General features: G+C 44.9%; 1 protein-coding gene across 1 annotated transcript in view; it reads right to left on the bottom strand.

Moving 5' to 3' along the window:
• Nucleotides 1-1,157: 1,157 nt before the first annotated feature.
• LOC119181429 (MyTH4 and RhoGAP_KIAA1688 domain-containing protein RhoGAP93B) overlaps nt 1,158-25,820 on the bottom strand; it is a 60,791-nt gene continuing 36,128 nt past the window's right edge. The window contains exons 10-12 of the mRNA XM_037432674.2: nt 21,270-21,570; nt 15,589-15,834; nt 1,158-11,220 (exon numbers count right to left, since the gene is read on the bottom strand). Of these exons, the coding sequence (XP_037288571.1) occupies nt 11,026-11,220; nt 15,589-15,834; nt 21,270-21,570 (742 nt within the window). The 3' untranslated portion in view covers nt 1,158-11,025. The remainder of the gene's footprint in view (nt 11,221-15,588; nt 15,835-21,269; nt 21,571-25,820) is intronic.

Below are 25,820 nucleotides of genomic sequence, written 5' to 3' on the forward strand. Positions count from 1 at the left end.
ACACCTACTGTGGGCTCTTAAACGACGTGCTGCTCCCTTATCTAGTTGGGGGACAGTTCCCAGAGAAGGATTCCATCCTTCAGCATGATAACTCCCCTATGCGCTATAAAAAAAATTGCTCGGTATTCAAAGAGTCACGATGTGGCAGTTCTTAAGTGGCCTCCACAGTCGCTTACTTAAGCATCGTTGAAAATGCGTGGGGAAACATATAACTTGCATTGACCCACCGGCGACTACGTGCAGTCTCAGTGGATGCACTTTGGGCCATTGTCCATTCAGGAGGAGTGGCAGCAAATCAAGGCCAACACAAACATTGGGCGGTCCCTAAGCAGCATCCCCAATAGAATGAATGTGGTTATTGGGGCTGGAGAGGATCCTACCCGCTACTGAGAGTTGCTAACTTTTGGAAAACGCAGAACACAAGCAATGAACTTGGTATCATACAGTATGAAATTTTCTTTGTGTTTTTTAACTGTACAGCATTCCAATGCTCCAGAAAAAGCATACAAAAACAAAATGTCTTTGATTTATGAATTTAAATACTTGCAGAGTGTGCAAAGCCGCCAGAATGCCAAGCTGCAGAGGCTTACTGGTCTACAGATCAGCTAAAATTAGTTGGGACACACAAGTTTGATGGTGGCAGCATGTGCCGTGTTTAAATGCGGGAGAATTGCAGAAACTATTGCGCACGTAATTTCAGGCCACGGTAAATATTTCCAAGTAATAAAAACTTCTCAGAGCACCGCTCAGTGGCGAAATTTTTTCACGGACTAAAACACTACAAACAAAGCAAAACTAATACCCCAAGAGTTTGCAACAATGTATACACTGAACCGGTATTTTGATACTGAAACAAGAGGGATCACCCACGTCTCAAATATGGTGACTACACAACACGTTGCGCTGAGATAAGCCCGCTTTCCTGCAACTTTCGTGGTTTTTCAGGTGCTTTTAGTTTGCTTCACGGCATAACGGGCACGGTGCACTCCCGCGCTTTTATTCGAAAAGAAGCCCCGCCTCTTGGCTCTTGTGCGCCTGCGTCGATAAGCTTCGATGCGCGGCCGCACTGCTAGCGCTGGCGCCCCGTGGAGCAAAGCCACGCGGCGCGGTGTTCGTACTAAGAGTGGACGGCCCTGTACCTTTACACCACACAGGCATTGCTTTGCAGACTCTCTTTATTGTCACTAAAACAGACTGTACATTTTATTTTCGTCGTGGAATAAATACATACATCATTGATGAATTGCCAGAGTATTTAAGCAGGCTCTCTCTTTCTCTATATAATAACAGTGTGTATACAATCGAAACGACAATGCCGCGCAATGAAAAGACCCCTTATTTACTCTCGCGAAAGTCCAAATAGAAGAAATCAGTACACCGTCGAAAAGAAAAAAAAAAGCACGCGTGAAACGCAACGAGACTAGAACTTAACTCGAAGGGGAGGGGCGGGGAAGGGCAGAGCATTTGTTCACTAAGTGATCGGGCCGCAACATCGCTTCCGTGAGCTACACTGTCAAATTGTCGGTGCCAAGCTTCCATACATTTTCAGCGAGCACGCCGCAAGTACGCCTGGCCTGCTGACTGAACGAAACAATTTCCCCCGTTTGCCAAGGAAAGCAGCAACGTGCAGCCTTGGTGCTCGCAGGCAACTCTTGTCCGCAAATTCTCTGAATCCCGACGACCGAGTGTTGGAAAAAACGCCTTTCCCTCACTCGTTGCCAGGTATGACCACCAACAAGGCAGTGAGAAGAGCAGTACGCAGTTTGAAACTGAAGCAAAATGCAGTTATGGTACAACAAAAAAAACTTTTGTAGACATTAACGAACACAGGGGCACAAAATAAGAATATATGCATAGCACGTCTGCACTAAACATTTTGCAGCTTCATCCGCAGACTGTACACATTTGCTGGTTCCTCTAATCCGCTTTTTTTTTTTTTAGCTGCTTGTATGACTACCAGCAGTTAAACCGAGTCATATCTGGCAGCATAGCACATACAGCGGCATACAGTTGGTAGGTAGACGCAACAAAATAAATTTATGCACTTAGCTGCTGACACTGGCCCAAGAGTTCTTTCTAGCACTTGAAACCTGCACATTCTTGCACATCACTGCTGCTGAATGAGCAAGGCAACAGAGGAGAACAAGTTCCCGCAAAACACTACGCATAATGCTATGCTAAACAAGCAGGCAGATGCGGCGACACAATTGCAACACGCCACTTTCAACAAACGAGACAGCGCTTCTCCGTGACCGTCTTGCAGCATACATTCTTGCTCGCAAAACACTCATTGCCGATCACAACAAAGATCAAACATGAGAAGCAAGGAAAAAAGCGTAGATGACAGCCGAGATGCGGAGAGACGCATCTGGTATTGTGTTGTTCGATGCGGCATACAATGATCCGAACCGGTAACGGTCTAGCAAGCCTTGCGAGAGTTTTCTCTCCACTTGCAGCGCAAAAGGTCCTGAATTATACAAGAGTACACAGGTGTTGGGAAGAGTTCGTCAGACCTATTCTATGACAGTTCCAACTTCTCAGTGATGCTTTAAGAGTTGGCTAGCACACATAAGTAAAAATACATTCACAGCTCATGTTCAAGGGCAGCATGCACAGAACGCTCAGGGAAACCACAGCTTAAAAAAATACGGCAACTTGCCGACAATCAGGTTAGATAGAAAATAGAATACAATTAAATGTACTAACTACATTGGCCTAAGTGTTGTTGCTCACAGCACTCCCTTATTGCCAACTCTACACAGCCTTGCAAAAGCTATGCATTTGCATCGTCCCGTGGGAACAGAGAGCCGGGGATTTTCTGCTGCTAGTTTTCGATCAAGCGATGCCGCGTGAACGAATGTTCTGTGGCAGTGTTAGTGAACACCGCTCTCTTACTTCTTTGAAACACAGAGCCAACACATGCCACCAGCCTCTCCTGCGCTACACAGAGTTGGCAACACAGAATGCTCCATATTGCTACAGTCACATCACTGGAAGCGTAATATGCCATGGCACTATATAGATTTTTGGCCTGTGCAATGTTTCTTCAAAGGCGCAGCACACTTTTGACACTGCGGTTTCAAGCGGCACAGCTAGATTTTTATGCTTCTTATCACAAAACAACCAGTGCTGACCACCACGATAAGGGATGTTAACCTGCCATCGTGCATAGCTGGAACCTTTCAAAGTATTGTCCCGTACCATCAACACAGGCGACAACAATTGAGCAAGCATCGCGACAACTGTGCGTTGAGCGAACCATGCTCACTTTTGAAGAAACGAAAGACAATAGTGGTTCAGGCAACATGCAAGAAAAGGAAGTTCTTCAATCAGTGGTGACAGCGGGTGACGTAAACAGATTTCCGCTTGCACAACCCCGTTTAATAATAGCTTCAGGTGCACGTTGCGAATCGTGCACAATTGTACAAGCATAGCCGTACAGGCATTGTAGGGCAAGAACGTCGGGCAGCGTCGCACATACCCACAACTTTGTTTCGTGGGCTTCAAGCCGATCCGGCGCAGCGACTCCGACAAGCAAACACAATGTTTTCCCAAGCAAATATAGCAGTGTGGGTAGGGAGCTAACTTCCTGAATGTTACTTCATTAGACACAGCATCTCTAAAGAGTTGCGGACAGCACCACAAAACTGCAATAACCAGCGGGCTTAAAGGGGCAGACAACCGCTTAGACGTCGAATTTATCTAACCCCATTAATGGAAAGCTTGTATGTCATGTTGAGTAAAATGAGCCCTGTTCTTCTCATTGTACGTGTATTTATATTTTTATTTCATCACTAAAGTTGGTCGTGGCACCTAACTCGGCAAAGAAGTGCACATGTGTATGATGGCGATCACCTGACCTTTTTATGGATGCACACGGTTAATGCTCTTTATATCGGTGTTGAAATACGGCACACTTTTTGGTTATACTCTTTTCTAACCTGGAATGCGCCGATACGCTTTCGTTTGTAGCGAGCAAAACAGTGGCTCCACCTATGCTTGGCGTACCATCATGAATGGCAGCATGTGGCCTTCATGATCGTCTCTCAGAATGAAGCTAATAGCAGAAACCACGGGCCGCATGAAAGTTGTGGCAACTGTGAACAACTTGGAGAAGTATTTGACAACGAGCATTCGAAGAACTTAATCTACTAGCAGTAACATTAAAAAAAAATGAAAGTGGCAGAATGAAGCTTGTTAAACACAGCAGCACCGACTTCTGTGAAAGTAGAACGTTGAGCGTAATGAAAAGTTTGCCAGGGGGTTTGCTGGAATTGCTATCGATGGTCAGCGTCACAAGAGAAGGCCCTCAAGTTTTTTTTGGTGGCTTCTCATATAGAAAACTTTTTGTGAAATATCTGCGTGTTCTTGGAATTAACCGCTGCAGGCTTAACTGCTATCGAGGGGGAGCTTTTTCGTTGTGCCGCAAGTCGAGCAAAGCCAGTCGTCAGTCTCTTCAAAACCAGTGCCTCAGTGGTTTGCAATCCACAACTCTGTTCCTGTGTAGCTTCTGACAACTCTCAGCTGTGGAAATATGAAGGATTGTTTTTCAAGCAACTTCTCAGTGAAGGTGCATCATTAGAGTGAAGCACACTGTTACACCAAGGAGGTGTGTCATTTGGGTGTCTGTCTGCCATGCACTTTTGGCAGGAAAGAAGCGAGCACTTAGAGAAACGCAAGCATTCCAGGTGGCCATCATTATTGTGACAGCAGAAAGATGCCCCAATACTCCAATTTGCTTTGATATACTTCCAGTGTGTACCAAGTGCTACACTGCGGTAGTGTGTTTGATAGCCAACTCATCATTATTAGTGTTGTTTAGGAGCATTAGCCAAATACAGCAGAGCACTTTCATAAACTGACAGCAGTCACTTCCCAGTGTCGAGAAGGAGCGTGAAATGATAGAAAGTTTGCAGGAAGAGATATAGCTGTTAGCAACAGGTCTGACAATGAAAGTGACAGTTAGGGCAGTCCCACTGCACAACCGCACTGCGACACACGATGTGGCAAACAGTGCACCGATGTGTCACAGCTCGAAGCAATCATTACTGACCCAGTTCTCCATAGAATAAAAAATAAAAGATAAGAACAACACCTTGATTCCAAATGCAGCGTTTCACACGTTTATATATGTGTGATTAGAATACCGAAACATAGAGGCAACTTTCTTAATCACCAAGCGCTATTTGCCGATGGAAAACTATTGCCACGAAAATGGGGAGACAGTGTTGCACACTGTCCGAAGCCAGGATATCTTGTCGTTCATCATGTGAGTTAATATTTTTATGGGGCAAGACAACGCGCACTGTCACTTAAGCTGAAGTCAAGGTAACCATCAACAAGAAGTAAGCTCAAATAACAGGCCTCCTCACAAAAAGCCTGCACTGTTTTCAAGTATAACATAGACATCTGAATTACGGAACTTTGGTTATTCTTGACTGAACCCAATCTACCTTTGGGACGCATGGATAAGAAGAGCATTCCCACCAGGCAATAGACACTATTCACTGCATGCTGGAAGCTGAACTTTATAATGGAAAAGCAAGGCCTTGTCAGCCACCATTTTTCTGTGCCTCAGACGTGTCATATAGACTTGGCTTGTCCAACGATCGCAGTGGGTTGAACACAGGTGGTGATTACAAAATAAGCCCTACGGAGTAAGTGTGAACTTGCAGGCAGGAGTCGCATTCTCCGTCTATCAAATTTTGGAAATGAAATAAACTTTGCAATCAACACCTTTGGTGCCAAACTGAATGGCTCAGCCCACAGCCCTTAAAAGAACATTTTTCTTTCAAATTATTTTCGAATGTTGAATTGCAAATGAGTAAAATTATGTAAAATTACTCACATTTGAACTACACATGCAAATTAAGGGGGGAGGGAGATTCCAATGATCCGGGGCAGTTCTTCAAGCTATTGATGCAGAAAGTTGTATACTAGACCCCCGGAACATGTGTAACATAATGAACATTATGGGAGAGCATCGTATACCAATGCTACACCACTAGTGTTAACGATATTAAGAAGAAGCTTGAAGTAGCCAGTCAAGTGAACAGGCATTAGTGTGCAACATCCCTTCTGCACTCAAAGCAGGGGGCACATTGCTTGTGTTCGGGCACTTAAATTCATGCACAGTCAACTTGTGTCAAGCAAAGACATTCACACATCTCTGATTTGCAATTATTGAGTGTTGTACAATGTGGGGGCCATGACGTGCAAGTATCGAATTTCTTAATTAACAAATATTCAGGCCCACAGATTGAAGAAACCAAACAAACGAAAAAACTATTTTGGCTTTGCAAAAAAACACCAATAGCGTGGAACAGTATTACCTGCACTGTATTGCACCCAATTGCCTTCCCATGCACAGAGAATTTCCTTCCTATGCATAGAGAATTTGGAACACCAAACACGGACACATTCTACTAATTGCTCTTCATGTGCATTCTTTAATTAGTAATTTCCTGCAGCACCACTGTGCTTTGAGAAGTGCTCACTTAAGCTGTGTTGAAAGGGTCAAATTGGAATTTTCATGCTGGCTTAAAACAGCGAGAGTTCTGACTTATTGAAGTTTCGAATTATGGCAAGTTGACTGTATTAGTACCCAGGCCCTATTGACCCAAATAGATGGCATCACAGCTGAACCACACGCCAAAAAGTTCAGCTTGCCATACATTTTCATCACACACAAAGGAGCACAAAACAGAACCAAGGCTACGACATGTAAGCAAACAAACAAACAAAATGGCAGTTTCAAACCAGACTAAGCTTCAAAGCCAGATTGCTGTCTCCTACAAGACAGGGAAAATGACTCAGCTATGTACAAGCACCAATTTTTAAAACATGAACAATGACAAAACAGGCAGCATCATAAACTTTGATGAAACCATACAAGAAAGGTTGATCAAGCATGGAAATAAAATGCTTCGTTGCCCAACATTAATAAGTGAACAACTGTCTGTTATAAAAGCGAGCAGAAAAAAAAATCAAGCATCCATGTCTTGCAACAATGAATAGACACATAATAAAAGTAAGCAATGACAAAACAAGAAAAAGGGCACTGTAAAAGGCCTCATCAGCTAAGAACATGAACAACAAATAAGATGGTACAACATAATAAAAGATGTGTGGGAACGAAGGTGTGCGTGAGACGCGCGTCAATATGGACGCAAAAAACCGGGAAAGTGTAAAACCGGGACGAAAGAGTTATGAATTGGATGAAGAAACTGCTTTGCTAGCGTGTGTGAGAAACTAAGCAATGACGTGCCGGCCAATGCAATGTGTGAGGTGTTTGAAAGGTGGCCACTTCGACTGCCGAGACCCGTCAGACAATCTGGTAGTTCTCGATGGAACCCAACATACCGACACCAATTTTTGAAGCTGAGTTTACTGAAAAATAGTCTTGCAATCGCTACAGTGTTAGGAATAACTTTTATTGCAAACTTTCAGATATAACGAACTTTCTTGTAAGATGCAACTTTGTTGAGGTTTGAGTGTAAATCGCACGGATAGGCCATGAACTAAAGATGGTGTAAATTAAAATGATTGTTGGGGTATTTATGTCCCGAAACCATGACATCATGAGGCACACCGTAGTGGAGAGGTCCAGAAAATCGACCACCTGGGGTTTTTTAATGTGCACCCAAATCTAAGCACACAGACCTCCAGCATTTCGCCTCCATCGAAGCGTGGCTCCCATGGCCAGAATTCAATCGCGCGACCTTTGTGCCAGCAGTCGGGCACTATAACCAGTAGAACACTGCAGCGGCCCAAAAATGAAAGTGTGTGCATTGCTTCACTTTCAAAGTGAAGCACTTCAATTCGAGGGCACTGTGCTACTGTAACCACAAGGCCCAAAGGAGCCCACGGTAGACCGACGGCATAATCTTCCAGTTTAGGCTAGTTTTATATTATACCTCTTCGGCATCCCTTTAATAGATAGAGTGATAATGATATGGAAAGAAGAAAACAATAACAGGTGACAATGGGCATAGTACAACGAGTGTCAATGGTTTGTGCTAAAGTGCATCGACTTCTTCCACCAAGATGATGAAGATGAATGTGATTTTTAAATGCATTAGCGCAGTTTCTCTAAAAGCAATACGTATTGATGAATGAATTTTACGTTGATGTTAAGCTTTTTAGCCAACTTCACTTGCACTGTGAACTATATCTGAAAAAGTGATGACTGGTCTCTGCACTAGAACACCGTGCCCTGTGTGATTTAATGATTCAATTCATTCAATCATATTCTACTCATTTTTGCTGTGTCCAAAGGTAAACCTCCCCATCCAAATCGTGCTGAAACAAAACTCCAAGTTCATTGCAAAAGGGTTGGGCTAAAGAAATGATGCAAAGCTGTTTCTCAAACTATCCTTACATTAGGCATACCTTTCCAGAGTTAATTTTCGGTGTCCCCTCTAAAAAAAGGCTGAACGAAGCCGCACAAAATCACGGTGTCACAATTTGGTGCCCACCCGTCAGGGTGCGAACTAAGTACTGCTATGCAAGTTAAAGAAAATATGAGGGAGTGGAATCTGGTGTTTCATTGACGAATTTGGAGGACCATCCGACAGAAGAGTATTGCACGCAACTATGGCTGCCAGTGCTCATACTGTTGTCTGATGGCTGAACGGGATGTGGAACTGCGTGCAGCTTGACCAAATCTTTGTTGTACACATCATCCGTGTTACGTGTTTTTGCTTCAAGCTTCATGAACGCTTCAAGTTGCCCTAGCTCATTTTTTTTAGCTCGTTGCACACCCACCTCCGACTGCATCATCTGTGACTTGAACGTGCATGCTGTACTAAAGCTCAGTAGCCAGTTGAGAACTCTGCGCTGAAGCTGACGCTCCCACGGTGTACAGAAGTGCTATGCAGTGAATGACGGAGTGCGAAACTGAACTGAACGTTTCAAGGAAACGAAATTGCACAAAGCCGTCTGGCACGAAACAACCTGGAAGACAAATACAACATGTTTTCATGTGAATGATAATTCAGGCGACAATGCAATGCACATCTTTTCTAGGACAGTGTGCTTGGGGGAAGAATTTACTTGTCCTGGCTTAAACGTGTGTCAATCACTGCCATGTAAACAACTCAGCGAGTGCAGAAGAGGCATGCACTGGCCTCTACAGAGACAAGGCAATGTTGCGAATGAGGATACTGTGCTGTACGTAGCCCAAACCACGCCCAGCGATTGCACGAGCCCCGGTTACACATATACAATGTAAGCACTAGAAGGGTCCAATGAACAAGTGTGTTACTGTGACAATGTAAAATGCATTCGTCTCTGCAATCCATCCAGGAATGAGGCTAAAGAACAGTCAATAGAGTGGCCTGTCAGAACGAAACTCCGCGTAGGCACAATCCGACGCTTGCTGCACTCCAGAAAAAAGCGAACAATGATGTGGTGACGATCTGTAAAGACTGCCTCCGCGGTATTTGATACTGGAACCCGCCGCTGACCGATCGAGCGCACCGGTACCATAAATGCTGCGGAAGGCTACGACTCACCCCAGTGGCTCTATGTCCGCATGTGATGCCTGGTGAGCGTGAGTCGCGTCGAATACCGAGACGTCTGACCAGACGATCCAAGGCAGTATCGAGAATGCAACTTTAAACAGCCTAACAAACGCTGCTGGACTACAATGTTGAAAATGGAGTTAATTTAAGTCAGAGTAATGAGCCAGTGAGTAATGTTTCATAGGCTCCTTGACCCTACACGTAATACCAGTTACTTAGCTTGAGAATCACAACATGAAAAACAGTTATGAGGAGTAACTTCCTGTTCGTCTATAAGCTCAATGCTGCCCTAGACTGCCTTATGGTTGGCTGAATGGCATCTTGCAAGGCATTTCACAGTTCAAAGCCCATCATTGGCAGAACAAAAACAACTGGAACACCGTCTACGATGGAGTAACGGAAGGTGAAACTGCGTTATTAACAAGGCCTGCCCACGTGCCTGGTGAATTGACAAGTGACGTGTCGGCAAGCCATCTAGCGTGAGATGTCGCGTGACAGTCGCACCTGACAGACAGGGCAGCACCGCTGTCTCATCTTTGTTAAGTAGTGCCAGGCACATGGCAACTGCAAATTGCGAGGCACACCGTCGAGCCCAATGCGCCTGACTGGATTCTAGCTATGTTCTTCCAAATGTCAGCAGAAGCGGGCCTCACAGGTTACGGTTTGCAATGCCTCGCGGTCGAAACACTGCCTCCTGGCAACGGTAATTGAGAAACTCAATTTAACAAGAACGTCGGCATCATAAAATTTAGAGGAACGAATGCTAGCAGCATGAAAAAAGCTGAGGAGGCTGGCGGCGCTTTTTCTGCGTCACCGCTGAATGGGCAAGGTGCCAGCAGATGAACGTTGACGCAGCTGACTGCAACTGCATTGCAGGAGTGACAATAATAATGATAATAATAATATTAACAGTAACTGATGGACCCCGCATAACAAAGCAACGTGCAGCCGGCGGCGAAGCTCCCAAGACAAGGCAGCAGACTGCTTCCGAGCAACAGGTAACATTGCAATGGCAAGTTGCGTAGTCGCACTGTTGCGTGTTACCGCGCATCAACTTGCCAAACGTACCTTAGGTAGTACAGTACGTACTGGGAACTTGCTTGAAACAACGCTAGTTTCTTTGAGACTAGCAGTGGCTGAAAGCGTCACCAAAACACTCAAACCCTGGTCTGTTGAGACTCGACCAACTGAAGGCAGGACTAACACCGTCAATGTGCAAATAAAACGGCACCTAAAAGAAAAGTCACTGCCATCCGCTGGCAACTGTCGGTAGTCAAGCGAGGCCTAGCTACTAGACATTCCTGTCCTTCTCCTACTGCTGTTTCTATCACAAGTGTGGCCTCCGTACCATTCTCTCCGAGCTGCCTCAGGCTTTCAGTGCCGTTCGTCTTCCTTTGACCGGCGACCCGTCACAACGAAGAATGTGAACGGTGAACTAGCCCGGCCGTCGGCTGATGCAGCGCTGCTTGGAGCAGCGAAGGTCTGCACAGGTCGGCGGGGGTCATAGGACGCCCTCCATGAAACTGGTGTCCAGTGTCTGAATGAGGGTTCGCACAAAAGCCATCTCCTTGCGAGTGTTGTCGAAGATTACACGCGGGTCGTCTGACGTGCAGCGTAGGCAGTTGGGCGCCATCACCATGGCCAGGTTGCTGGCGTCCATCTTGGTGAGGGCAGCATTTTCAGGGGCAGCAAAAACCTGCAGAGAAAAAGGTTCATCGTTGAGCTGTCCTATCATTACAAGAGTAAACACTGACTATCATACGGACACATTTCATGCCAAACGCACTGAAAATAACATTGATGACTGCAGTTCCAAGTGCTTTTTAAGTAAGTGATCAATTTTCAACTCGTTCTCAAACTGAATTTCAATATAAGAGTGACACCTTTTCGAATGCTTCTGCTATCAAAACCCAGAAAGTACAAACTGTGCTGCAAAAAAAAAAAAAGAAAAAAAGAAAAAAAACCTGCCCTTTTAAAGTCCGTAAGCATTGAAGGATGTCATCACCCACTGCTGAACAACAAAAGAGCGTGTGCTTTCTGTTTCTAAAGAGCTACAGGGCCACTTGACAGTCTTTGTTTCCCTTACATGGCTATCACACTTCCCATAATCTGACTCCTTCTGACAACGCATGCTGCTTCAAAGTCGAGTCGCCACCCAATTAGCTGGCTCTGGCAGGGACCACAGGACAGTTTTGAAGGGGGAAAAAAGTTCTTAAGGCATGAAAATAATAAAGTTTGTTTGGATTACAGCAGCCTTAAAAAATCTCCACTAATGCCCCCATGCGTGCTATGCTTGGGCATGAGAAGATTTGGTCGTAGCATTCGAGCTACAGCAACGCCATCTGCTTGTTGGCAATCACTGCCGCCGCACACTGTTGGGGGGCGGCAAAGTTGGCGGCTCCATGGCATAAAGCAAACAAAAATTGACGCTGGTCACAAAAAAGATGTAAGCAAATATTAGTCTGGTTGGTGGAATTTAAAAGGATTGACAACTGACCAGAACATGTAATTAGATCGCAGTAGGAATAAGAAGACCATGAACTATAATGACAGATGATAAGTACATTTTGAAAGGGTTTGCAATGCAATCACAGAAGTGCTGAAGAAAAGGGGAAACAGCGAAGAGCGGAAGGCAAAGAGGGACGAGACAGCACTCGGATGACACGAGCGCTGTACCTCTTCGCTGTTGCCCGAGTGCTGTGTCGTCCCTCTTTGCCTTCCGCTCCTTGCTGTTGCCCCTTTTCTTCAGCACTTACGTGATTGCACTGCAAACCCTTTCAATATGTACTTTAACCCATGAGACCAAATAGCAGTTCTCTCAGATGGCAAGAACATTTCTTCACTCGCGCAGCCAGCATCAGTGATCACTGCGGTGCAAGAGGAACCTGGTTCTACGTCTGCCATTTGGGAGTGATATTCCGCACTTAATGGTCGTGCTGTATACAACTTTATCCCGACATACAACGGCATAGGCTTATATCCTGGCGGGGCTCAATACCTGGGCTTGGCCAGCTAAACTTCTTCAATATTGTAATGCCTTCCATTAGACAGCAGAAATCATTGAGGTTTGGCCAGCTGGCTTCGTGCATAGACGACACATTAACCCTTTCACGACCGTCGACAAGTATAGTCATCATCAGATTTTTTAATAAAATGATCGATGGTGACTGCACTTGCCATCAACAAAAATTTGTTTGAAGTTTATTACTATTTTTCATTTTACAGAATATATTGAAACACGCAACCAGTAAAGACTATACTTGTGTTTCTTGGTGCTAGATGGCCGCACCTGTCCCCGTTGTGACACTTGTGTCCCGGCTTTTATTTTATAGGCATTTTTTATTGTACGGTGTAGCCCTGTGTAACGAAGTTGGCAGAAATCGGACATCACTTCGCTATAACCACTTTTTCGCTATATTCGAACTCTAAAAAAAAAAAAAAGCCTGAGACATCAAGTAGGTCAAGAGAGAAATGTTATTTATACCCCCTGGAAAAAGTTGTCAAGGCTCCCCTGCACGCAATTCGTTTGCGCGGATTTTAGAACGCTGGCCTCAACACTGTCCATCAGAGTGCAATCGTCCGGTTCAGAACTCAAATACATACGCCGTGCGTCGATAGCTGTGAGAGCTACGTCAAAGGTCACTGGCTGAGGTGCAGCAATGTCGTTGCCTTCGGGGCTCGAAGAACTGCTATCGGCGATTGTTTTCTCTTCCGAGATGTTAGTGGCGAGTTTGTCGGTGGTGAGTTCCTCAGTTGTGACGACGTCTTCACCCACTAGAGCGAAGTCCCTATAATACAACCCGCTTGTGTCAAGGCTTGCATTGCCAGTGGCCTCCCAAAGCTGCCCCAAGCTCGTCACAGCCACGGCACCAGCTGCTGCTGCTTCTTTTTCGGCACCGCTGCTTCCCCGCGAGAGACCCGCTTTTTGGAAGCAATGAGGGATCGTCTGAGCCTTCACGTCCCTGCTGGCTTCATTTGCGCAAAATATTGCCTTCACCAGCAGCACCTTAAAGTCAGCCGAGTTTGGATCTCGTTGAGAAGACGCTTGATGACACAGCGGTGATAGTGAACGTTGAAGTTTGCGATCACTCGCTGGTCAGTCGGCTGCATCTTGGCGGTTGCGATGGGAGGCAGGAAAAGGATCTTGACAGCGCCGCTCACATGTGCGTTGACATGATGTGAACTGCAGTTGTCAAGCAGAAGCAGCACTTTCCGCTTTTTTGCACTCATTTCCTGGTCAAAATCGGTGAGCTATTTACGGAAGATGTCCCCCTTCATGCATGCCTTGGTCTTGTGTGTCTACGCTACTGGCACTGACGGCACGTTGGTAAAGCCCCACGGTTTCTTATGCTTGCCGATGACCCATAGGGGCCGCTTGTCTGTGCCATCCATATTCGTGCACACTAACGCCGTGATACGATTTTCGCTGTTTCTTCCTCTCATGCATTCATCAGTATTTGCCGCGAGAGTTTTTGCTGGCAGTAGCTGAAAAAACAGCCCTGTTTCATCAGCATTGTAGATATCCCTCTCAGCATATGTGTCAAGAATGCAGCACCTGTGCTTCTCCATCCAACACTGAAGAACGTCCTCTTCAATGGTTGCAGCTTCATCGACAACGTTTTCGTAGCTGATGTCATGGCAGTCTTTGAACCGCTACAACCATCCGTTGCCTAGATTAAAGTTCTAGTGGCCTAGAACAAACCCCAGTCTTTTGGCCTGCGCGAGCAAGATTGGCCCACTGAGAGGAACGACCTTTGTGCGAGCATTTACAAGCCATTTGTAGAGCGCCACTTCAGCATCGCCATAAGTGGCAGCGCAATCCGCTTCTGCTCACCGCTGCCAACGTCGTCTTCCGAAACAGCATCAATTTTGCTGGCATTCTTTATGATGGCCGCCAAAGTGAACTGGGCTTAGCCATAATTCCGTACAATGTCCGTCTTCTCGACTTTCTGGCGAACTTCATCCAAAATGGCGCCTTTAACATTGAGAGAGAGAGCACCTTTCGTTTGGCCGTGGATGAGGTTTACGTTTCCGGTATCGCCGCACTCGACATTGTCGATGAGTTCGTCGGTGCCCAGGGCAGGTTAAGCTGTTACCGAGGGAAAGTCCAGTGTGCTGCGATGACTCGCTTTTCACCAGTGAACAGAGCTGAACAAGCGTACAAGTACTTCTGCTGTCCAAGCTGTGCTGCTTTGTTTACATTCGTGAATCATGCGAACAAGCATGAAAGGCTTAGACAGGCATCGCTGGTGGCGCCATACCGTGGAAGAAAGCAATTTATGAGTGCACCTACTTCACTTTTTCCCCACGATGCAGCACCACAAGCACGACTGGGCTTGCGTGGCCCCATGGGTGGCCCAAAGGCCGGAAGCGTGGGGCAGTGTTCTTGCAAAGCAAGCCAGGGAATGTAGCTCGCAGTGGACGAGATAAGACACCAGCAACCTTTTATCCGGCGGTCAGCCTGCCTGGCAACAAGAAGCGTTTGCTTGTTTTGGTGACTGCGCGATGCGGTGATGCAAGCCTTTGCAAAGATCCAAGCGAAAGGGCAAATAATCTTGGGGGAAGCTGCCGGAAGCAAAGAATCAGCGGTTTTTCGACCGTTCTGATTCGCGCAAATGCTCAAAAGGATGTTTGATGGCTTTTTTTTTTTTTCCTTTTGTCAAAAAAGCTGTTTCGCTATATCCACTGAGGTGGGTTTATATACTACGTTAAAACTTAACTTAAAAGGCATTGAAAGTGCAGAAATTAGAAAGGGAAATTAATATTGCTTCATTAAAACCGCTATGTTACTGTAAGTGGGTTCATTATAAATGGGTTACACTGTATTGCTGTGCAATGAAGCCACCTTTAAGTTAGCTTTTTCTACGCAATCAGTGAAATGAAGGATAGCCACTGATTTGAAAGAATGGTACTAATTTATTCACACAAAAAGCTCTACGAATCAAGCAGAAAAACATTTTTAGTGCTTTTGGCACATTTTTCTTTCGGTTGCAAAATGGTTCAATCACTACAGCGTCTATTAATCTCCGAGTGCAAAATAACTCTGTAAAGCATGCACATGTACCTGCAGGAACCGGATGAGATAGGCGAGAACCCGCTGGTTGAGCTCCGGCATGCGCCGGACGAGCGCCAGCACCGCCTGAGGCTCGCCACAGCAGTCGACGCACTCCTGGTACAGGGCTGCGGGTATGAGAGGGTCGTGCAGTTCTCGGTACCACAGCTTTAGCAGCGACGCCGGCACGTGTGGGTCGCTGCCGCTGGTGCAGTCTACCGTTTGCCACTCGTCTAGTCGCACCTTCAGTGCATTGACCTGCACGCAGGGTGATACGGTCCATGTGTCCACTGCTTCGCAGCACCACTGCTGTAATGCAGTAACTGAGTGCAGGTTCATACATAATGTGGGTTTGTTCGGTGGACTTCTGTTCACTTTCAAATGACATACAGTGTTATAGAGTACTCTCATTGAACAGAAGCTGAAGGGACCAGAGAAGAATGTCTAATTTAAAGGGTGTTCCATTTACCTAAAGATGAACCGTGGTGCAAAATACAAGTACGAAACCAATCATACCACAAGTAGCCATTCCATTTGGGCAGAAATTCCATTTAAGAGATTTTCATTTACTGAAAGTCTGCTATATACTGCTTACAATGCAACTGTGCAAAACGAACTATCACAAGACTCCTTGAATATCCTCCTGCAGTGCAAGGCAACAGGCTTAATTCTCAATAGAGATGGTGTGGTGAGCACTGAGAAAAATGTGGAAGGGGAGGATTACAGGCAAAATGTGCAAAGAGCGGTGCACCTGCTGCAGTTTCAGTGCAATGCATGGCATGTAGTATAGTATAACCTTGTTACAGTCGAATTTAATTAATTCGAACACACTTCATTCCAACCTCCGATCAATTCGACCTGAGGCTGTTGTCCCACCAAAGTTATGTGTATTCCAATAGGCGAAAACGCCCCAGTAATTTGAATGCGCAAACACTTGCGATAGTTAATTTGAACATACTGCGCTCCGAAAATGCTCTCAGCACCACATAGCGGCGGCACCTCCGACACCTCAACGCTGTGTGCGAATAAAGAAAAGAAGAGAAACAAAGAAAAGACTGCGGCACAATGTTTGTTCTCTTTCAACTGTCGATCTGCGACGTGCCTGTGCCACGCTTTTCCCTTTTCCATCCCTGTTACATAAAAAGCCTTCTTTCAACGTCGCGAAAAGAGCATAAAAAAAAAAAAAACCACTGCCGCGGAGTGTTGCTTCTCTCTTTCTCTCTGTATGGAGATGCTCTTCCTTTCTCGTCACGTGCTGGCCACACTGCGGCTGCAGCACAGAGGGTAGCACTGGAGACACAGTCGTCGTTGTTTTAAGAGTGTGTCAGCGCTGGACATTGCTGCGTGCAACTTTTTTTGCCAAGAGAATGCTGAAACCGAAGTAGAAATGATTTGCAAACTGCGTGCGAAATTGATTGATTTGCTGCAAGGTAAACGTGTGCAGACATGCGTCATCGATTACTTCAATTAATGACGAATGTCCTGTGATTCGTGAATAAATTTAAGTCTTCTTAAACTTTTTCCCGTGTATTAGCTCAATGCCCATGCGTCACTGCATGCTGAGCCCTCCGTTCATTTAGCTTTCATTAATTCGAACTTCTTTTAATACAAACAAATTTTTGGGCCCCTTAAAGTTCGAATTATCGAGAGTTGACTGTATAACAAGTCTGCTTACAACAGACATTTGGATATTACGTAGCAATTGGCATTTTTATGCCAACCTCCTTATTCGTTTCATTGATTGAGCTTCATTTACTACGGATTCTGGTGCAACGGACATTTAGACATAATTGACTCAATTATGAGGCCAGCAAGGTGGTCAGGACTTCTTTACAGCGGGCTTTTCTACCATGGACATAGTAGACATGGCATACTATCGGGACAGAAACGGCCTGCGGTGGAAATATTGACATACCAACTTAAGAATGAAGGCCGCCGATCTCTGGTTTGTTAACGGCCAGTTATATCTATCCAAGGTGACAAAAAAATCAGCGTGCAGTGTGCTTGGTCTTGTGCTTTGGGGCGCTGACACGGGAAATTGCTCGTCGCTTCCACCGCTGCTCCGGGCGGTCGCTGCATGCAGAGCTTGGTTAGGTGGTCCACTGCTGATGTGTAGAATGGCCATCTTGGTTCTGAAGAGCTTGTGGGTGATGTAATTCGTCACTTTCGACGGAGCACATTACTGCTTCTTCGCGTCCGCATGTCCACGAGGGCGATGGTCTAGCCATGGTGCCCGATGTTTCAAATTACGTTAAGGTCGATCTTGAGTATAAAGAGCTGTCCCATGGTGGTCTTTATCACAAAGTATGAAGTGCTGATAAGCAGCGGGTCCAATTAGACGCAATTTCAGTGGGTCCGAGACATGTGTCTGCGATGTTCGCGCCAAGTGCGGCGTGCTACGTGATCTGATGACTGAACTTTCAGGGGGGACATGGGTCTTAGAGCTCTCTCATTAATTTTATGAACCAAATGTGACAAAAGTTGGCATGCTTACTTAGTGTGTTCTCCTGATTCTAAAAATGTAGTGATCTTTTCTATAGCTTCATTAGTTAATTAAATAATCAAGATAACCATTTCTATTGTTATTACCACAATGGAAAAATAACCACCCGTGAAAAATTTATAAATGACATAGGGATTGACAGTAGAAAGCATAAGACATACAACATAGGAAGCACTTTTTTGATTGGGGCATCATTTCTTACTTTACAGTACACTAAACTTCACAGCTCTGAATGTGGCCATTGTGTGGTCACACGAAAGACTAGTTCAAAAAACTTGCATCAAGATAAATCAAAATCTGCTTCCTATGTTGTGTGCTCCAAACATATACCGTAGCTTCATGCTGCAAAAAAAAAAAAAAAAAAAGATATTCTGCTGTCTGTAATAGTTTCCGATATATTGCAGTAATTTTCATGCAGGGTGTGCAAAATTGCCATTTTGAGAAAATGAAGAAAACGTATAATTCTATCATTTTTAACTGTAAAAATGTATGTACTTAGAATTACATGGCCATTGACATATAAATGAATGCTAGAAAGCCTAAGGAGTGCAACACTGCAAGCTGATCGAAAATTGAACGAGTACTTCTCGAATTACAGCACAGTTTATTGCACGTAATTAAATACAGAAATTTCTATATTAAAATAAAAAAAATGTATCTGCCCATTAAAAATAGGCTTCCAGCATTGTTTTTGTGCACATTTAGCTACATTGTACAAAAACAATTACAGCTCTAGCTGTTCTAGGTCCACTTTTGCCGAACAAGCAAAAGAAAGCAATCAAAATCTGTGCTTCAAAAATAATGCTGTTAAAACTTTATTTTGCCGTTCCGAGATGAAAAATATCATGGCACACATACCTTTAGTTAGTTAATAAGCACCAGGAATGTAATAGGACTGATTGTTTGCACGAGCGTGTAGTTTCTTCTAGTCCTGTAGCAAGTTGTCGCCATGTGCTCGTCTGCCGCGAGGCCGCTTATCAGTTTGGTGACTGTACTGACGGCGATGTGCGACGAATGTACGCGCGTCATCCGCGATCCGTCGAATAACACGGCGATGTTTTCCGGCTTGTCCAGAATGAGTTACCTGTAAATGTCGCGAACCAAAGTTGCTTCCTCGCCCATCGATTTCGAGGCTACGCGAGTGCCGAGGTGCTAGTTTCCTTTTCACGTAAGACTACCGCATTTTCGAGTGGAGATCACGACAACGTTGCGAACACGTGGTTAAAAGCAGTCTACCAGTTGTCAGTAGCCTCTATGGCAGGGGCGGCGAGCATTTTCACCACGAACGGATTGACTTTCTGTTGTTCGTCCACGCGCGGCGTACTCCACTCTGACGACTCGTCGCGCAGTTCAAGGTCCTTTCGTCGGGCGGGGGAACCACGGCATCGGCGCGTTTAGCGATAAGACTGCGCTTCAGTTCCGTCACTACAAAGATTGATATCTCTTCTAGCTTCACTTCTGCTTTTTACTTGCCATCCTCTAACTGATCAGACTGCAAAACACAGCCGTTCTCAGTAACATTGTTGGCAATGAACGGGCTCGTACGTGAGTTAGGCCTACATCGGTGACTCAGCGACTGCCGTTGACCGCGTTGAGTTCATTATCCTCGTTGTCCCGAGCCATAGCGGGGCTCTTTCTGAAGTTCACAACGAACGAACGACCCCCACACCCGCTTCAGAATTTACTATAGCACGGAACTTCTTTACTGCCGCAGGCAGCCAGTAGCACTATGACAAAATAGCGCATATCAGTGCGCGTTCCGATGGTGAAGCAGACGCCGAAAGCGCCCCTTGGCCAATCAGATGCCTAGGTTTTGTTACGTGCCCCAAGCAGCCAATTGAGTTGCGCGCTAGTGCTTCTCGATGACACGTTTTTGCTAAAAAACTAATGAGCAAGGTGAGCCAGTGGTGGCGGGAAATTGAGGGTGAAAAACGACCCTTCCAAACGAGACCAAGATGAACACGATAGCTCGTATGTAACGGCAACAGTTCGGCGCGGAAAAAGCGCAATTTTAGCATCAGTTTGCGCTCACATTCATCTCACAGGGATGTTATAAATTGGTTTTGTGCCAGAAATAATGTTGCAAGAAGCTAGAAACTCGCCACCTCAGCAGGTGCAAAAATTGCTTACAGCACTTCTACGTAGTTTATAGGCAAGATATTTTGGAATCGGATAAAGGGTTAAAGAAACCAAAAATGTGATCTTCAAAAAAAATTACATTTTTATGTCCCCATTGAGAATAAATTTGTTTATGACTTGCAATTCTCTCTTGTTATAACAGACACATTCAGTGTTTACGTAGAAGTCTGTTGTAACAGTACTTTGATTTTACACACTCCTTTTACAACAGACCAAAATCCTCTTCACTATGGAGGTCTGTTGTAACGAGGTTATACTGTACTGCAAAAATTTTGAGTGAATGTGGTGGTATGGTAGAGCAAGTGGTGGCTTGGAGGATGCTTACCGCATGTATTAAAAGATTCTTTTTTTTTTTTTTGCAGTAAGACTGAGGCTTGGAACTGATGACTGAACTAAGAATTCGTGCTAGAGGATTGCTGAATTACAGTTGAGTGACACTGATGCCACTCAGGGTAAGACCATGAATGCAGCTGACATAATTGATGTTGCGAAGTTAGGGAAGAAAGCACGACTCGTGAGGTGCAACAAGACTTTTCTAGCAATGCGCATGATAAAGAAGATGAGATAACCGTGGAACAGACACTGCTACCTGTAATCACGTCAAGCACAGCTGAGTGCATTGCAGTACTGAACTCTTCGCGAAGAACATATGTTCAGCACTCTATAAGCCGAAATCGCTTGGCTAGCACTGAAGAATCGCTACTGCAATGTTTACTTTCGAAAAACAATAAACCTTGTTTGCCACTTGACAGGCTTGTCTATGCTTGCCCATATATTAGGTCTAGAGCCTTTATAAGGGATACTGATATAATAGACAAATACGCATAGGAGCTACCAGTGAGTCTACATTGAAATAAGGTTTGATAAGGAAACGCATACATGGTACACCACTTATGAGAGGCACCTCACATAAAAGGCAAAAATTGCTCCTCTGAGCAGGTCTTTTATAATGAATGGAGTTTAGCTGTATTAGGAATGGAAAATGATATTCAGTGTGGATGCGATGCTCAACAACATGACCATCAAGTTACTTGAAGGCGGAGGCACGCACCTCGTCGATGTCGCCCGGCACGCGAAAGATGCCCTCCGTCTGGGCGCCGTGGAGCCGCAGCACTGCTTCTGACAGCGTCGTCTGCACCCAGGGCAAACATCGGTCGGGGAAACGTTCGCACTGCAGCGCCATCACTTCCTCCAGCCGGCTGCCAAACATGGATGGCCGAAAGAGATGCGCCCTCGACTGGGCCACCTCCTCGGCCGTCGGCCGCCGCAGGCCCCGTTTCGGTCCGCACTGGGCACCGCGCTCGAGGCGTTGCGCGCAGGCACCGGCATAGTCACCGACTGCCATGTCGTCTCTGTACAAGAGATGACAATTGCGTTACACACATACGTGTCAAAACTAGACTTGAGCGAATATTTGAATGCTTTAAATATTCGAACAAATAGTAGGGTATTCAAATTCGAATATTTGATTCAAATTTAAATTATTGAAAATTTCAAAGTATTTGCAAGAAACGAATAGATGCATAATTATCTGAATGTACCACCTGTGAAGAAGGTTTCACTGCAGTGTAGGGGTGCTGAACCATGAAAACACTTATTAAGGAGAAATCCGCTCCGCCCCCCTACAAGTTTAAAGGGGGCCTGCAACACTTCTTGAGCATAATCAGAAAACTCTGCCGATCTGTAGTTAAGACTACAGAGGACACGGAAGCTAAATATTATAGCGCAGCACGTGGTTTGCGATTCACAATAAACTCTCAAAGTCAGCCGAAAATTGCTCTCTTCTCTCGGCAAATGACTCCACAGGCTTAGAAAGCACGCATTATGTACCTACCGTATTTACCCTGGTAACGAATGCACTCACATAATTAATGTAACCCCAACTTCAGTCATCAAAATTGGGTATTTTCTTTTTTCCCCGCGTAATAAATGCACCCCCTACATTCATCCGCTGCAGTCCCGGTAACCGCCACTTGGTGCCTTCTCACACATTGAATTTCTTCCGCTCTTTATCGTTTCGCCGAACCCCCGTGGCTCCCCCCACCTTCGCGCGTTGCCGCGTACTGTCCTGTATTGTTTTTCTTTTAACCTGTGCGCGAAACGTCCCACACCTTATCTGTGTGCCACAGCGAGGTTCAAGAACAGTGCGAGTGTAGACATTGCAGATGATAAGCACGCAGCGAGTGAAGGTCACGAAGCTGCCCGCGCCAAACCGATGATCGCTTCCTGCGAATATGAAAAAGCCCAACCATGCGCACACGATTTTTGAGAGACGAGGGCAGAATTTGCTGTTGCGAAGGGTCATTCGCCGCTATTGCGTCGCAGATTTCTGGAAAACCAGAAAAAAAAAAAAGCTTGGCATCCAGAAAAGATCGTGATGATTTCCGCAGCTTAATAGAACCTCCCATTCTCGCATCGCTTGTCATCCGCGCGTAGAGGACCTTCTCATGTAGAACCAAGGCGGCCGTATTTTGTCGTTAATCTTGTTATCGACGATTTGTTTTGATGCTTGGGGGTAGCTTGCTGCAATGATGGTTACTTGCTTCAATGTTAACGCCGCCGTCACAGTCGTCATGCGAGGTTGCCGTGAAGTTGGCAAAGAGTGCCGTAGCATGGTAGCGCGCACTTTCAAGCGCCCCTTGAGATCACAGCAGATGTTGCGGTTAAACGATTGCGAGAAATGATATCCGCAAAACGCTTTTATGGCATGCGCGGACGGCCTGGGGACAGCTTACAGAAGATTGCGCCATGAACCAGCGAGGATGAGTAAAGTGCAACAAAGAAGCTGTTTCCAAACAGTGTACGCATATGTCAATTGCCAAAAGCTAAGCAACCCAACTTTTTTTTTTTTTTGCATTACCGCATTTTTCGCTCCTTCTGAAAAAGTTTTTATAAAATTTACCCCGCATAATAAACGCACCCCCCAACTTTGCTCTGATATTTCAAGAAAACAAAAGTGCATTCATTACGCGAGTAAATATGGTATTTTCTTTCCCCGTGCATTTCTCCCTGCTTCGCTTCGAGAGCTTTCGTAGGGACAAGAAGCAGCGTGAAAGAAATCTTTGAAACTCCGCATGTACTTGACGGATTCTAAAAATTCTTGTGGCGATGAATTGATGAGGCAATAAGCTTCTTTAGTGAATCCATTACAAGCCTATTTGAAAGTCGGATAAACCCTTTGAATGAAAATAAAATAATGATAATCATCATCATCAGCCGGACTACATCCACTGCAGGACAAAGGCCTCTCCCATGTTCCGCCAGTAAACTCGGTCCTGTGCTTGCTGCTGCCAATTTACACCTGCAAACTTCTTAATCTCATCTGCCCACCTAACCTTCTGCCTCCCCCTAACCTGCTTGCCTTTTCTAGGAATCCAGTTATTTACCCTTAATGACCAGCGGTTATCCTGTCTATGTGCTACATGCCCGGCCCATGTCCATTTCCTCTTCTTAATTTCAACTATGATATCCTTAACTCCGGTTTATTCCCTAATCCACTCTGCTCTCTTCTTGTCTCTTAAGGTAACACCTATCATTTTACTTTCCATTGCTCACTGCGTCGTCCTCAATTTAAGCTGAACCCTCTTTGTAAATGAAAATATTCCCCTCAAATCAATTCATTTTGTACACTTAAAAGCTTGTTAAGACGGCTTATATGCTCTAAGTACGATAAATGTTAAAATGTTACATATTTCAAGGGTTATGACTCGCATCCTGCTGAAAGTCAAATTCTGCTACTACTCAAAGTTGTTTTCTTTGAATGAAAAAAGAAATGCCATTAGCATAGAAGCCCTATTTCAAATAAAAAAAATATTGTGCAGGTTACTTAGGCCATGATAAATATGCCCATTTTTCTTTATATGTCATATATACTGTTCGAATTTGATTCAACATCATTCAACCAAAATCACTATTTGTTTCAAATTTTTTTAACATGAAATTCACTATTCACAAAAACTTAATCGAAGCACTTCTTGAAATCTTCTAAATGTGCCTTTGCAATCGTATCACTAGTTCTAAAATTTCTCACATGGCATACAAGAGGTTTTTCAGACATAACTGTGCAGAGTGATGCTTCAGCAGAAGTCATGAGACATGAAGCTAAAAAGCAGGAAAGAGAAAACACCTGTTGGTTGAGTTCATACATCACTGAATCTCTACTAACACTGGCACCAACAGTGATGCAATAAGTATGTGACATAGATTGGGCAGTAATTGTATGCACAAACGAAAATGAAGGACGAATGGACACAGACAAGCGCACATGTACAGTTCTTATTGAATGGCATATGACATCAAAGCTAAGTGCAACGACTGGTCTTTGCACAACTATTCAAAATAAACTCTATCATGTTGCCATAAACCTGATAACTAATGAGGCAGGTACGAATATTCAAGCACTTTAGAATATACAAATGTATCTTATAGTATTCGAATTCGCTTCAAAATGGATTTAAATTGTTTGAAATTCGGAAATATTCAGAATGAATGAACAGTTGTACATTTAACTGCATGTTGTCACTGTGAAGGTGGTTTCACTGCAGTACAGTAGTGCTATACCGTGAAAGTATTTACAAAAACCGCGCTGCTGCAGAGCTGTGCCTCAAGGTTAAACGAACATATTACTCTCACATCAATTCATAATTTTAGGACCCTGCTTCTTAAGCTTGTGACCTGTCCGGCAGCCGCCGACGTGTACGCCATTGTTTCCAGTGTACACCTCTCCGGTTCAACAATGCTCACTCGATGGCGCACCGCCACCCAAGGCGTCTAGATGGGTATACCGACCCAACCGGCAAAATGATCATGGATATGTGCGAAAGACATGATTTAATTATTTGCAACAGTACCGAGAAGTGTGAAGAGCAAATAACATGCGAGGTAGGAAGGCTGCAGTCGACGATAGATTACGCACTGATGTCACATAGGATGTATGATAAGCTCAGGGGAATCGACATAGATCAGGGGAATCGACATAGATCAGGGGAATCGACATAGCTCAGGGGAATCGACATAGGCTCCAGAAGTCTGGGTAGTGATCACAAACGTATGAAGCTGAGTCTTGGAAGAGCAGTGAAAGTGGGAAGGAGACAAGATGAGCAACTACAGGAAAATTTTTATTTAGAAAGGCAAATTGAAATAGCCACTAAAACAAATTGAGAAAGTAATCACTGAGGATAATAAAACAGTGTGGACATACACGAATCTAATTAGACTGTTTGAGCTAGAGCTTGCTAAAGCACGTGACAAGACACCCCGGAAAAGAAGACACAAACCCAAAAGTTGGTGGGATGAGGAAGTTAAGAGAGCCATAGCAAAATGCCAGGAAGCCTCTAGGGAACACAGACATGCTAAGCAGCGGGTTGAACCGACAGATGATGTTGAAAGAAAATGGGAAATCTTTCTAAGCTGTAGAAGGGATGCATCCCTTCTGATCAATGAAAAGATTAGAAGAAAGGGAGCTCAGTGGCTGGCAGAAGTACATAAAAAAGATAGAAAGGCAGCTGCGAAATTTTGGACCCATTTAAACTCCCTAAGAAATGAGACAAGCATAGAGCAGAGGTTTATAACTACAGCTCAAGGTGCTAGGATAGAAGGGGAC

The sequence above is a fragment of the Rhipicephalus microplus genome, chromosome 10 (genome assembly GCF_043290135.1).
Source record: "Rhipicephalus microplus isolate Deutch F79 chromosome 10, USDA_Rmic, whole genome shotgun sequence".
Classification (NCBI taxonomy): domain Eukaryota; kingdom Metazoa; phylum Arthropoda; class Arachnida; order Ixodida; family Ixodidae; genus Rhipicephalus; species Rhipicephalus microplus.